The 15,146-nt window shown below is 40.8% G+C and overlaps 2 protein-coding genes across 7 annotated transcripts in view; one reads left to right on the plus strand and one right to left on the minus strand.

Moving 5' to 3' along the window:
• The window catches only part of RNF13 (ring finger protein 13), a 165,790-nt gene extending 161,751 nt beyond the window's left edge, over nt 1-4,039 (plus strand). For all 5 annotated transcript variants that reach the window (XM_045812813.2, XM_087870278.1, XM_045812806.2 and 2 more), the window contains 2 exons: nt 2,704-2,784; nt 3,065-4,039. In XM_045812813.2, the coding sequence (XP_045668769.1) occupies nt 2,704-2,784; nt 3,065-3,429 (446 nt within the window). In that variant the 3' untranslated portion in view covers nt 3,430-4,039. The remainder of the gene's footprint in view (nt 1-2,703; nt 2,785-3,064) is intronic.
• On the minus strand, nt 4,015-13,306 carry PFN2 (profilin 2). Of its 2 annotated transcripts, none has more exons than XM_045812792.2 (4): nt 13,084-13,306; nt 10,689-10,881; nt 5,694-8,683; nt 4,015-5,185 (listed from the first exon to the last, which is right to left on the minus strand). In XM_045812792.2, exons 1-3 carry the CDS (start codon nt 13,213-13,215, stop codon nt 8,586-8,588), a joined length of 423 nt encoding a protein of 140 aa, XP_045668748.1. In that variant the 5' UTR covers nt 13,216-13,306; the 3' UTR covers nt 4,015-5,185; nt 5,694-8,585. The 2 variants fall into 2 exon arrangements, with proteins under 2 accessions (XP_045668748.1, XP_045668750.1); XM_045812794.2 differs by having other exon boundaries at nt 5,694-9,006; nt 13,084-13,303.
• Nucleotides 13,307-15,146: the final 1,840 nt, after the last annotated feature.

The following is a 15,146-nucleotide window of genomic DNA, read 5'->3' on the forward strand; positions in this document are numbered from 1 at the left end:
TAACCCCAGTACTACCTACATTAATTTCCTATTGCTGTGGTAACAAATTAATACAAATGTACTGGCTTAAAACAACACACTTATCTTATAGTTCTGTAGGTTAGAAGTCCAGCACAGGTCTCACTGGGCTAAAATCAGGATGTCAACAGGGCTGTGTTCTTTTCTGGAAGCTGTAGGGGAGAATCCATTTCCTTGCCTTTTCCAGCTTCTAGAGACCACCATAGTCTGGTTTAGGACCAGCTTCCCCTCCATCTTCAAAGCCAGTAACACTGTATCTCCCTGACCAGTCATCCACAGTCACATCCCCTCTGACTCTGAACTTTTCTGCCTCCCTCTTGTACTTTTAAGGACTCTTGTGATTACACTGGGCCCACCTGGAGAATGCAGGATAACCTTCCTACCTTAATCAAACGATGCTTAGAGGCTTGGGGGCACAGCTCTGGACCAGTCTGTTCCTGGTCAGTTCCATTAACTATATCATTTTTTTTTCCCTTGAAAAATGTGTGGCATTTTATAAGGAAATAAATTATGAGGTACTTCACTTTAAATTCTAAATCATTGGTGCCATATATATAACACACCGAATTAACACAAATTACATTTTAAAAGTCATTTATAAGAGGTATTGGCTAAAAATGGCTATAGGATGTTACTCCTTATTTTACCATGTCAGTGAGATGGTCAAATAAATGCCAGTGCAGTTACACAAAATCAACAGGTTTGGCACAAATGATTTTTCCAGATACAATGATGGCCTTATAGACTTAATACTGTTAGAATTTAACCTCTGACATTTTAACTCTGCAGTTTAGCTTCTGTAATAGATGTTTCCAATGATACTTTTCTTGGTAGCTGAATTTCCTTTAGATTTTATGCTGTGTGTTATGCGTGTTTTGCCTTGTCTTTATTTTTAAAAACAACGTATCTGAGGACTCACATATGGTAGTAAAATATAAGTAGAATATCAAAACATATTACTCTTTGCTGAAGATCTGACGAATTCCAACCGGAAAGCAGTACAAAATTATTAACTAAAAATCCAATGCTTAAAACTTGTCTTAGTTTGAATTTCCGAGAACAAAATCAAGGACAGAGATCCAGGAGATTTTTTTGGGAAATAATCTCAGGAAGCAAGAGGGAGGGAGTGGGGAGAGTGAGACAGGGAATGAAAAATGGCGTGTATCTTACTGACCTGGTTACTGCGGACAGCTGGGTCTCTATCCCCCAGAGCCCCTCTGAGGAACCATGTGCCTCAGAACTGTCCCTTTGAAGACGACAGGGGCCTTTATCCACCAGATTACCTCCTCCGTTGGTAACTATATCTGTGTTTAATAGGCATTTTCACAAAGTCCTAAAATTTACAAGTTTGATTTGTATGAGAAATCAGTGATGACTGAATTGCTTAGTAAAACTGTCCTCAAAGTCTACGTACATGGATCAGCTGTATAATTACAGGTACTTACAGATCTGTTGGAGTCCTTTAGTCTTGAATAGTTTTAGATGCATATGATCAGTCTCACCAAATTCCACACGCAAGAGTCTAACATAGCAGCTTGTATCTGTTACAGAATGTATTTGATACTCAACTCTAATAACCAAATTCAAAACACAGAACCAAAAAATAATAATTTTCACAAAAGCTTTCTTTTTAGGACTCCTCCTGAATGTGCTATTTTAAATGACTGAAGGATGTTAAAGGGATTATTTGGATAGAACGATCATTTCGTTCGTTACGGGTCATGTTCATCCAGACTCTCCAGACAATGGCTTTATTTCTGACCTGCCTTCCAAGAGTGTTACCCTGTGTGTGGGACAGGCAATGAACTGTCCTTTGTTCCCTGAGATTTTTATGTTTTTACCTAATATATACATTTAATAAAAACCACTGAATTGAAAGCAGTCACGGTGGTCACTACCACTATTGCCTCAACTTAAAAAGCTGCTGTAAGACTGCCAACTCTTTTAAAACTAACTGCACTTGAATTCCAAAAAGAACTATGAATTAATAAACCCTCATGATTTATAAAGGTGGTAAGTTCAACAATAAATTAAAAAGGCAGTATTAATAATCACCATTTGGTGACCATCTATGTACCTGGCCCTTTGTTCCCAAACCTGTGAGGTAGAGAGAATCTTTTTACAGATTGATGGCAGAACTGGATGGCAAAGGCTAAGTAACTTGCTAAGCACCGCAGAGCTAATGAGTGTTGGACTGGAGACCGGAAGCCTAGTAGGTCTCATTCCATAGGCTTCTCCACTAACATTAAAAAAACACAAGTGTGTTTTAATGTTTCCATTTTTACCAAAAATTACTGAGACTTTAAGAAATCTAAACAGCGAAATGTTATTGTCTTTGGTATAAAATATTTCAAAACTAGCATTTGAACAGTCCTATAAAACACTACTGCACTTATGATTAATAAAAATCTTCTGCAAAATTAATCAAGGTAAACAGATTTGACATCCATTTTTAATATCTTATTTTAGGTAAAAGGTTAATTACTTAAATTAAAACTTCAGGTTCCTGAACTTAAAGCAGCTCCCTGATCTGACAGAAAACAAGAAAAAGGTATCATTTACAGAAAGATCAAAAAACATTTAAAATAATCAACTGAGGAAGACCTAACTTGAAGAGTTGGAAAGATAAGAATACTTCTCTACGTCTTTTAATTAATTTTATTTACTGTTGTCTGTCAATCACAGGAGATGAGTATGATGTATGTGCCATTTGTTTGGATGAATATGAAGATGGAGACAAGCTCAGAATCCTTCCTTGTTCCCATGGTACGAATAATTACATACTGCTTTGAATTTATGTGTAATTTATATGTAGGCTCATAATTAGAGAAGGAGACAAAACAGTTATTAGCATACTATGAGCCAGGTCTTGTAGTAATTAGTGGTGTCATTAAAGGATAGAGAGGTATAGTTATAAAAATTTACAAACTTTTCTTATCCCTCCATGATCCATATAGAAGAACATGAATAAACATGGCAAAAATTACAACTATAATGTTCTCAACCACAGTATGCTATCTGAAAGATGTGTATTTTGCTTCAACAGCTTACCACTGCAAGTGTGTAGACCCCTGGCTAACTAAAACCAAAAAAACCTGTCCCGTCTGCAAGCAAAAAGTTGTTCCTTCTCAAGGCGATTCAGACTCTGACACAGACAGTAGTCAAGAAGAAAATGAAGTGTCAGAACATACCCCTTTACTTAGACCTTTGGCTTCGGTCAGCACCCAGTCATTTGGGGCTTTGTCGGAATCGCGCTCACATCAGAACATGACAGAATCTTCAGACTATGAAGAAGAGGACAATGAAGATACCGACAGTAGTGACGCAGAAAACGAAATTAACGCACACAGTGTTGTAGTCCAACTGCAGCCTAATGGTGAAAGGGATTACAACATGGCAAATACTGTTTGACCTTCAGAGCGTGACTGGGTGATCTGCTAATAAATGTTTATTTAGATATATAATTTGATTTTTTGTTTGCTCCCTTCAGAGATTCCTGTAGAGATAACTTATGTTTTAGTATTCTGCAGTTTAATCAGTTTACTGAAACAGGTTTTTTGATCTGGCATTTATCTGCAGGAGTGTACTTCATTTCACTGATAACTAGTAATAGGCTGGTGCTGGAACTCAAGCATCAAATCAACTCTTCTTTTGGAATGAAATATAGCCAAAACATTTTTTAAAAATTCCTCAGTATAGCTTGCAATTAAGACCTAGATCACAGTATGCAAATGTTTCGTGTTTTACACACAAGGTCAGTGCTGTGGCCACCTAGCATGAGCTAAGCCAACTCCCATTTGCATAAAGTTTACCTAGAGTGAGTTGTTGAGTTGGAATATATTTGTTCTGGTATTTCCCTAAATTGCCATCACTCATGAGAGGTGACAATTTAGCATTTTTCCTTCTAGCAGCACCACAAAGAAACTCAAAGCTGTCTTTTTCCTTTCTATTCCCAAATAGTCTTAACCTGATAGGAATGGTCTGTACTAGTGCAGATTTCATAGGTTTCTTTTTTTTTTTTCCTCAAAGTTTTAAATACTATAGTGTTATGTATGAATTTGATTCATCAGCTAAAGTAAAATGTCTCTGGACTTTACTTACTGAATTTCAGTATCCTTAAAGGTTTTGTGTTATGATCAAAGCAAAAAGAAAACGCTGTATAAAAATACCAAACTTCAGCAATTGTTAATACTCAGATCATATACCTCTTAACAAAGAGCATCTTATGCTAACTAGCCCTGCTAAACTATGTACAGAGGAAATTGTTCAAGTATTGGATTTGAAAATAATTGCTTATGTTTAACAGAACTAATGATGTATTTAAACAATGTATTATGAAAAGCTAAATTATATTATACATCATTGTAACTATGTAGAAAATATAGACTTAATGTATAATCAAAATGCTAAGAATTTTTATATGGCCTTGTATGAAGGGAGTTTGAATGTTAATAAACACGTTTTCCACTTTAAGAACTGGCAAAATATTTATTCTACTGTACTAGTACCCAAATTAGCCTGATTTATATGCAGTGCTATAAAGGTATAATAATTAAGGTAATGTAGGTCAGATAAAACCACCACCTTAGAATTTTATGCAAGGTAACTGACTGCTCACAACCAATTAAGTAATCCCCCAAAAGTTAAAACTGCAGCCAAAATCCCAACAATAATGTACACTGTGGTATCCTGCTGTAATTACGGTACATCCTTACAGTAGGCCTCTATACAGCCTTGAAAGAACAAAGTTAATATCTAGATAGAGCTATACTGACATGGGAATTTTTAGTCAACAAAAGCATATTATAGTTAAGTACATGATGCATAAGAGTCTTCTGTTGTAAAGAAAAAAATTTATTTTTAAAAGAAATGTAACACTATCAGGAAGTTTTCCTTCTGAAAAAAAAATCTTATAATCCATCAAAAAAATAGGTATTTCCACTTGGGAAAATAAAAGGTTGAATTCAGCTTCCACTGTCTGATACTAGGTTGTCCCCTCCCCCAGCCTCCTTTTAAAAATCACACACAGGCCCGAGAAACAGATCATCAGTGTATATGGTAGGGACGCAGACTCTGGAACTGGTGCACAGCCCTCTGCAAACCTGGGTGGTCATTTGTACAATTTCATTTAACCGAAGGGAGGGTATGAAGACAGAACACTCAGTACCTGCCACATAAATACATAATAGCTTTTATAAAATTGTTAAGGTAAATAAACACATCATACCTAAAACCATTTTTTTAAAGGGCAAAGTTAAAGGTCACTATAACATGTTTTAAATGTTGTATCCCCTCAGTCCTCAATCTATAAATCAGATCGAGGACTTGGGTTCCTTTGAATTTAAGTATCAGGAGTTTTTCTGAGGCAAATCTGCCCCCCCTTAAAAAAAAAAAAAAAAACACTCCAAACTCTTTGTGTTAAAAAAAAAAAAATCCCAACATATATATATATATATATATACATATATATATATATATACATACATATATATATATATATATATGTTAACACTGTCTAGGATTACTACTTAATATTCAGTTGATATCTTTTATAATTTCTTCATGGTGTAACAATGCAGCTTTTTAAATAGGACATTAAATAAAATTAATTTCCATTAAAAAATACTTTCCTAATAAAACTTTTCTGATATGAAAGTAGTCACATGGAAACTTACCCCAGAGATGAATTTATCTTGATATTTTGCCTTCAGAAATACCTATGTAAAATACATGTATATATTATACACTATATATTTATTTATACTGTATGCAACATCTCTTCACTACCTCATTTAACATTTATTGGTGAGTATTTTCTCACGTTATTCAAGGACTAGTTTATTCTCTGGATATACAAAAATTCATTCAACCCATAACCCTCAAAGTTAAATCTTGTAGTTTTCCAAGTTTAGGTATTTTAAGTAATGTGGTGTGATGACGTTCTGGTATGCAGATGTGTTTAGCCCCATTTCCTTAGGTTAAATTCCTAGAACTAAGTATAAAAGAGATACCTACATATATTTTCGTGTTTTTTGTGGGTAGGGGGCCAATGGCTAGTTTCATTATTTCATTAAACGCTAGTGTTATAGTTGCCCTCTACCATCCTCTACTCCCCTACCCACACCCGCAAACACACACTCTTCACTTTATGGGTTCCTTACGTTTGGTCACTGCTTTCTAATCCTAAAGAACCCTAACAGTTCTTTACAGTGTCAATGTATATTATTACTGTAAAATCTCAAATCATCACAACCCAACCACCAAATTTTCATTTGACCAACCTTTTGTTCGTCACTGGGTTCTTAACAGGTCAAGAAGTTGGAAGTTTTTGTTTTTCAATTTCGAAGGTATGTCCAACTACCAAATAGCCCCAAATTCCTTACCTTCCATACTTTTACATCCCTGTATGTACTAATGTAGAATGCCTGACAACACCGTCAAAAAATTTTAGTTATGCACAGTATTATTTTAATAAGGTAGAGATTCCCATTCCCTAACCCACTGTTTCTCAAAGGGTAGCATATAGACCACATAAAGTGAATCAGACTGACCTGCCGATTATTTCTAAAGGGACTTCTGGAGCTTATGGATTCCCATTTCCAGGGTGAAAATCCAGAGCCCAGTATCTGCATTACGACCAGCTCCCCAATTTTGCTTAGACCCACCAAACTTTTGAGCATGCCTCCTCCAAGCTTCTGCCTCACTGTTCATAGAGTATTAAACTAATGTTTACTAAACTTGAATACATCCCAAAGACCTTATGACCTCTGGAATTAAATTGGACTCTTACGTAGTCAGAGCTAATAGGTCACTCCAGAGCCAGAAACTGCAGGAATATCCCAGTTTTCTTACATGCTGCCTAAGGAACATCTTCTTATGTGGGAGTTCCAGCTGGTTGACTTCAGCATACCAATATAGCTTCCAAATCTAAAGAAGTCACACGACAGTTCAATACAGAAGAATCCACAATGCAGAAACCCTTCTTGGTATTGGGCTCCTTCTTGCTCACTAGATTTCACAACTAGAGACCAGCAACAAGAGAAAATACTTAATCTAGGGGATAAGTCAATTTTCCTCTTACAAACCCAAAGATGAGCCCGAAATGACTTTTTAAAAAACAGATAAAAGCTCATTAAAAAGAAATTCCCAGGCACTCATTTTATTTATAATAAATACTAAAGGATATGGAATAGGCCATGAGCTCAATTTTAAGATTTTATGCTTGCAACAGAGTCCGGCCTATTTTGTATATTCCAATGTGTCAAAAATCAACTGTAACAGTAAGACAACAATTTACATAAACAACAGGAGTCTATAGAGTATTTGGTTGGAATAAATTTATTTCATCTGTCTGTAAACAAGGTGTTTAATAGTTATGGCATTTTTTTAAATGCATATTAAATCAGATGAGTTAGACTGTATCCCAGATGTAACAAAGTGCAGGGAAAGAAATGGACAAATCAGCAACAAGATTTGTTTTTAAATCTGTACATTATCCACAAGGCCCAAACAATAGAAGCAAATACTAGAATGTCCCTAAAGTAGTGCCATTCGAAAGAAACCTTTAATAGGTCAGTTAAAATCCATCTCACAATAGCAACAGTTCATTTTAACAATAGTATGGCACAGAACACATATGAAAAAAATTCATCACAAGACAGCCAAGTCCACAATAATGCAACTTCATATAAAAACTCAAGCTGCAAATAAAAATTGGTCCTATGAAGAACAAACCGGACACACTCCAGATGGTTATGTTGGGATACCTAATGTCCATAATGGCAGCCTTTTACAATTTTACTAAAGAGTAGAGCTGGTGTGCAAAGAAAAAGGAACACAAATCTGAGCTAGTGCAATGATGGAATGTCCCTGGGGATTCGATCTGTATGGTTACTGTAAGGTCATGGGAGGAAGTGCCTTTTGCTCTCATTCTGCAGTTGCACTCTTCACATATCCTATGGACAGAAGGTCTGTCTCTACTCAAGTGCAACACCACCACTGAAAGCAAACTACTGCAGCTCTCAATAGCTCATCAACAAAGGGATTACTTGGTTAAATAAACCAGGCACTGCGTAAAAGATGGAAGCAAACCAAATACCTATGTGCAAAGGGAAAGGGTGGGAAAAGAGTGAAGGAAAGATGCATGCACTGTTTCCTCCCAACCATGCGCTACAAAAGGAAGACTAAATGAGCTAAGTAAATGCTCAAAGTGCTGAAAAGACATTGATCAAATTAGAGATTGTACAACCGGCACCTTGCTTAATATTAACTTATTTTAGTTATCAATATCCCATTAATTGCTAAGACAAAGTGATGCCCAACTTGGCATGCCCCCTCCCCCCAAATTTCAAGGTATCATGCAAATCATTATTGTGCTGCAATTATGTTGCCAGATAAGGGTTGGTTACATACAGTGGTTAACATACAAATGATCCATTGGGCAAACAGGAATCGTGACATTAGAAAATAGGTAAAGAAAAATTAGCTACCATCTATAGTCTGGTAGCACTGTGACCATAATTGGGGTGATGATGAAGACAGTTGCTAGGTAGATGGGGAGAGGCTGCTTACACATCAGACCTCCTCAGGTATAAAGCGAGTTCATATGCTTTCTTGTTAAGTGTGCCTCCGTGGACACCTTCCTTTCCCATGACTATAACCAATGCTGGAGTACACAGGGAAACAAAACAAAAGTGAACAGAATTATTTAAGGGGGGGGAGGGCAGAAAGAAAGACACCTTTCCCCACCAACAGAGGGATACAAAGGAGACACAGGTTCATACCCCATCACCCTGCATTGCTAATAAAATTTCCAGAATTAAGACTCAAGCTTACAGCTAGGAAAGTTTAAGAGCAATTTTCCCCTAATACTTAACAGTCTGCCTAGCAGCTAGAACCCAGAGTCTCTCAAGTATTTTGCCATTGAGTATGCCTTCTTATTCAATCCGCCTCCATGGACCCCTTCTTTTCCCATTACAAAGACCAAGACTGAAAGAGAAAGAAGAAAAGTGTTTCAAAAGAAGTGTTAATCAAGAAAGTCACATAAGTTTTAGCTGACAGAACCCCGATTAATAAGTTAACATTAAGTTAGTTTTCTGTGAACTGTCAAGCACTGAAGTCAACTAGGTCTCCAAAAGGAGAACTTTCAAACTAGAAATATGCTGAAAACAAACTGCATCCTGGAAGCCCAATCAGTGCAGCTGCAACACGACATAAATATATCTTTACACCAGCTAGGAGAAAAGAAGGGCAATCGTTTACCTTCTAGGGCAAAAAACTGGTTAGTCTGACAAATTAGACTGGCCCCTGAAGTATAAACTTACAAAACTTAGGTGATTATTTACAAAATTCTCCCCAACTTTAACAGGCTTAAGTACAAACTATTAAGTCTTACCAGTAAGCCTCAATGTGTCTATTAATTCCAGAGGAAAACCAAGACCAAATTTTAAAGAGCATTTTCAGTGCCATTCAGAAAAGGCCAAATAAAAGTAATTAAGGCTTGTGCTTATTGAATCCTCGCTGTGCTTTGTTTTTTAAGTGAGTCTGAAATCCTGAAACAGAATTACTATTTCCAACAAGTTCTTCTACGATGCAATTCAGAGGTCTAGCCCCAAAATACATGTGTGTGGCCAGTTTTACACTGACTACCACTAGATGTCAGTAGTGCCGTATAGTATAAAAATCTTATTCTCGTTTTTATGTCACATGGTTAATACTTCTTTTTAACATATTTATCTGAGCTCAGCTAATGTTTAGAGATGTGTCTATTTCAGTTATCTAATTTTCCTAAAAAAAAAAAAAATACTCCTAAGCATCAACTCCCATCAGAATAAGAGTAACCTTCAGGATCAAACCTTCAGGATCATCACAAGGAGTTGGTAGAACCACTGCAGTAAATTACAGCTCAGAGGAGCTTCAAGTTCATTCACATGGTAGATTTGGTCCTAAAATCAGCTGTGCCTAGTCAGCTGAGGCTACACAGTCCTCCTAATTTACAGAATATTTACAGAGGATAATACATTTAAAATTTGTAAATCAATTAGATGTCAAAATAAAACTCAATCTTGAAAGTTCTTTTGGAAAAAGTAGTGAGACTTATTTAGTGTAATAAGAATTTCTGCAATGTTGACAACAGTCAGGAACACCAGAACTTCTGGACCAAGTATAATTTCCTACTTTTCAAATATAAATCACAGACACACTCTTTGAAAATATTTTAGTAAACAGGTGGCTTACTATAAAACCTTATTCTAATTATTTTTCTCTTCCCCTTCCCCATCAATATTTCTAATAGAAAAATGAACAAATGTTAACTTTTCCTTCTTTATGCTGAGCAGTGAATAAAACACAAGAAAGGGAAGAGATGCAAAGGTGAAAGACTCAACAGAACTAAAGTAACCAAACAATATGAATGATTTAACATATGTGAATAATATGTGAATATTCCGGTTTTGAGTAAAGTCAGGATCTCAGAGACTAAGCTGTGTACGCAGCCGCTGTAGAGTTCGTAAATCTAAAGCAAAGCAGTGCCTCCCTTCAGTGCTGGGCAGTTCACAAAAACCACCTTAATAGCCATTATGGACTAATGCTTTAATTCAAAATGTTAAAGAAACCGCTTAATAAGTTGTAACGTAGTGTGCAACTTTTAACCAAAAGAGTACTCTGCTTACCTCTACCAGCTCTGCCGACAGCAACGTTGTATGTTGGCTCCCCACCTTGACTCTTTGTCCGGATGTCCATTGTGCAGTCACCATCGACGTATAGGCTATCTCTGATCACCGAGCACTTCTTTGCGCCAAGAGTCAAACCGTTGGTAAAGAAACCTTCCCGGTCTTTTCCTACAATCATATCTATTTCCACTGGCTGCCCCCGCCAAAAAAGAAAAAAAGAAAAAGAAAAAGAAAGAAAGAAGGAAAGAAAGAAAAGAAAAAAACATGAAGTTGTAATTAATTCTTTTCATGCCTCCATGTAAGTGGAAAAACTGTGTGCCAAGTCTGTACTGTACTAGAAGGCATCCACATTTCACTCATGTAAAATCAAGTTTCAGTCTTTTCTAAAGAATCACTTAATCCTATATGACTCCTTGTTTCATATCACTTCATTTCACAGTTAACCATGTACCAACTAAAGACCAGTCCATGCAAAGAATCTCTTTATATAGTTGGAAGTTGACATTAGATAAACTGCAAACAGATTATTTATAAACTGTTTCAAGTCAAGTGATACCTGAGGCGCTTATGTAATGGTAAAGATTCACCTATAAACTTTAACAACTGCTTGTCTGTCACATTACAGTTATGCTGCATGAAACTTAAAGTTGCTTGAAAGTCTCCTAAAATAATGCCTATGCTTAACAGATCTCTTCAGGTCTACTCTGCTTCAAATAGCCTGAAATATCCCCCACAGTATGAACTTCAAACCCTAGACCTCAACACATTCCCAAATTCATATTTCCCTCCTATTTTCCCAGCCACTCTCTTTTTCCTCCCCAACTTCCCTTCCCCTCCCACTTCAGTAATCAGTTTTCTTTCTGGGCAAATGCAAAGAGGATTCTGTTGGTAGTACTGCAGTAGGCAATAGTAAAAAACAAAAAACAAAACAAAAAACCCAGAGAAAATGGAGGGAGACTGGGAAAGAAACTGAGGTAGTCACCAGAACCGGAAAGGAGAAAACGTGCATTCTAACATTCCCTGAATAAGAAGGAAGGCATCGCCCCCATCAGAACTGCAGAGTCATAGCAGGCCCCAGCCATTTCCAAGCACACTCCCGCAATCTTCCCAGCCAGACAGCGGGAACTCACACACAAAGACAAGAGGACTGCAGGAAAAAAGTTGATCGCCAGATAGATGCCAATTCTCTATAATAACTGTAGTCCACTGCGGTTATAGGAGACCTTAAAGTACTAGTATCAGGGACTGAGTTCCACACAGTTAGATCTTAAGCCATGTTAAGTGGTACAGAATAATTAGTAGCACTCATAATAGGGGGCCTGAATTTTGGCGTTTGATGGGAGGGGAGCGTGAGGGTAAGAAATTAAGGGAATGCCCCTGTATTTGCCACAATCGTCACAATCCAAAAAGAGCCATGTGCAGAGAGAGGCAAAACAATAAAGCAGCACTAGAGGCTTAGTAACAATTATCCCCCAAACATGTGGCAACCAAGTCAAAACCATCAAGTCACAAGCAAATCAGGCACTGTAAAGCATAAATCTGCATTAGTTCCTTTACTATCTTCACTAAAGAGGGAGGGACTTGGAGAAGTGAAGTGTCCCCTCGCCTTTCACAGATTACTGAAAGCCCTATAAAAGCACCCCCTTTTTTAGAGCTATGTTGCGTAATTGGGGATAACGGTATATCGATGAATCTCCATAGGAGGAGGAGAGAAATCAATGGCAGTTCGCCATCTTGGAGAATTAAAAAAAAAAAATCCTATGGAGCCAGAGCTGAAGTCGAGATTCACGAATCCACCTACGTTGTCGGCGTACATTTCTCCCAAGCCCCAAAGGCCTGGACACCCGCAAACCTACGCAAAGTCGCTGCGAGGATCCGGGGGCCGGGCAGCCGCCGCCTCCCACAGCCCGCGGCGCGGGCGGCGCGCTGTCCACGGAGCACCGGCAGCCCGGCCGCCGGAGCGCAGCCGGAGGACCCCCGCCCGGGCCCCGAGCGCCCCGGCCCGGCCCCTCCAGCCCCCGTTCCACCCCGGGACGTGCAAAGCAAACCTTAGGGCTTACAGGAGACCAGAGAAAGCCGCACGAGGGAGAAAAAAAGCCGCCCCCCCCCCCGCACCAACCGGTGCGCCCCCTCCCCCCGCCTCACGGACAGGCACTGGGAACGCCGGGGGCCGCCGAGGCAGTCAGGGCGCCAGGCCGCCGCCCCCGCCGGGTCAGCTCAGCCCCGGGCGAGAGGGCGTCCCCGGGCCCTGGCCTCCCCGCCCGCCCCGCAGCCGCATCCTCCGGGCCGGCCGCCTACCACACCTGCCGGCGCGGCCCTCCGTGCCCCCACAGCCGGCCGGCCCCGCTCGGGTCCGGGGACGGGAACGGGAACCCGGACCGCCGCCGGTCCTCACCGTAATGCTCTGGAAGACGCCCCCAGCCGTGGCTGCCCAGACGTATTTGGCGTCGCAGTAGCCGACAATGGCGGCCTCCTGGCAGCAGCCATCGCACATCAGGTTATCCACGTAGCTCTGCCAACCGGCCATCTTCGAGCCCTTCGCACTGCAGCGGGGACGGCGAGGAGCAGCAGGCGCAGCGGCGGCGGCGGCGGCAGCGGGCGGCGGCGGCGCGGGGGGAGGCGGGGCGGGGGCGGGGAGGAGGCGGCTCTGCGCAGGCACCGACCGCCCCCCTCCCCGAGGAGCTGCGGTGGGAGGACGCGGGGACGGCGACGAGGGACAAGCCGCGGGGCGCGCCCGGCCGGCCTGCCTGCCCGCCCGCAGCCGCGGGGCTAAGCACCACCGGGAGGCTGCGGAACGGCTGTGCCGGCGGCGACGGTGCTGGCGGCGGCTGCTCCTCACCGCGGCACTTTTCAGTTCTCCGCGGCCACGGCGGGGCGGGCGTGCGCGCGCCCGTGCGTGCGATCCTTCCGCGGCGCCCCGACTCGAAGGGTCCCGGGAAGGGAGGGGGAGACTGAGGCGGGGGCGCGGAGGGATACCGCTCTGGGACAATCACGGCCGCCACGTGCGGCCGGGTGCGGTGGGGTCGCTGGGGGCGGCTGCCGGAGGTCCGAGGAGAGGGGTGCTCCTCCGTCGCGTTCGGCTCCCCAGGGACGGGGTCGTCTGCGACGCCTCCAGTCTTCGCGGCCCGGTCGTGATGCGCCTCTCTTCTGCGTCCGGTGGCTGGGGATGCGGAATCTTGAGCCTTGATGTTGGACTGCCGAGTTGTCCTGGTGACGGGATGTGGAGCGTTTACTCCTGTTTGTGGTGGGAGTGGCAGTGGCAAGGTCGCCCACGCTCATCTCGGGCGTCCTCAATGGGACCCTCTTCCCGGAGCCCCCCGCCTTTTGGCGGTCTAGGCAGCCGAGAGGGCGCGTCCCGGCAACCTGAAATCTGAGCTGGCGTTTGTGGCTCTCAGGAACATTTCTGAGCTTTGCCAGTCTTTTCATTGTTGCCTCATTTGGGTACCAGGGACTCGCATTCTCAGGATTCTTTGACAGTAAGAACCCCCTTAAGATTGCTAATCACCTGTGGCTAAATTGCTCATAAATTCCGCACAAAACCAATAGCGACCTATGTAAAAGTATTTGTTGGCTAACTGGGAAAGTTGCTGATGGGTCAAAGAAATCGCTGAAAATAGAATAAAAGAATATATCATGAATGAATATACTAATATTTCTGCTATTCAAAGCTAAAATAATTGCAGGACCCAGGTCTGAGAATGCCTTGTATTTACGAGGTGAAGTCCCTGTGATTGTCTCATCTCTTTAGTAACCTCTGGGTGCTTTGACTAGACAAGGAATTAGGAGACAACCTACAACAATTTTAATTTTAGGTGAACAAAAATGATCTGCCAATGAAAGAAAGGAAGAAAGCTCGTTTAAAACGTTGAAAAGTTGATTTCAAATTTAAAGTTATCCTTAAGGTCACGATGTGTGACACAGCTGTAGCTCATGAAGACAAATGCTGCTAGGCAATTTAATTGGTTCGGAAGTTGTGTATTTTTTCTGCTGTTTGCTTTTATATTTTTTCTGCTGAAATCAGCTATTGCAGGGGAGGAGGGGAAGCACAGGAGAACCCCCAAGTCAGGAACGTATCAGATTGAGACAATGTATTTTCTCACGTTCTGATAATACAGAATACCTATGTGGTATAAAATGTATGCCAAAATTGTTTCATTTTTGCCAGTGTGCCTCCCACCTGATCTAGTTACATTTACTGGTTTACAGCTTTGCCACTTTGCAGTGGTTTTTGATGGTTTTAATCCTTCAATCTTAGCAGTTTATCACCTTAAAAGTTAATACAGTGTGTTGATAGCACTGATACGGTCACTTTGTGAGAATTCATCAAGCTGTACAGTCGTGATTTGTGCTGTTAGTATGCATGTTATAATTCAATAAATTTAAACAGTAAAGATGAGAGAAAATAAAAGTAAAATAATTTAAAGTGTATTGAAATTGAGTGTTATTTATTAATCTCTG

The sequence above is a fragment of the Ursus americanus genome, chromosome 20, assembly GCF_024610735.1.
Source record: "Ursus americanus isolate L20-20 chromosome 20, mUrsAme1.1.p, whole genome shotgun sequence".
Taxonomy (NCBI): domain Eukaryota; kingdom Metazoa; phylum Chordata; class Mammalia; order Carnivora; family Ursidae; genus Ursus; species Ursus americanus.

Bases quoted from the DNA above. Each gene is read 5' to 3' on its own strand.
- PFN2 (XM_045812792.2), bottom strand. From the start codon at position 13,215: ATGGCCGGTTGGCAGAGCTACGTGGATAACCTGATGTGCGATGGCTGC. The intron at 10,882-13,083 runs GTGAGGACCGGC...TGGCGGGGGCAG, and splicing joins GCGTCTTCCAGAGCATTACG to CCAGTGGAAATAGATATGAT. The intron at 8,684-10,688 runs GTAAGCAGAGTA...TGTGTACTCCAG, and splicing joins TGTCGGCAGAGCTGGTAGAG to CATTGGTTATAGTCATGGGA.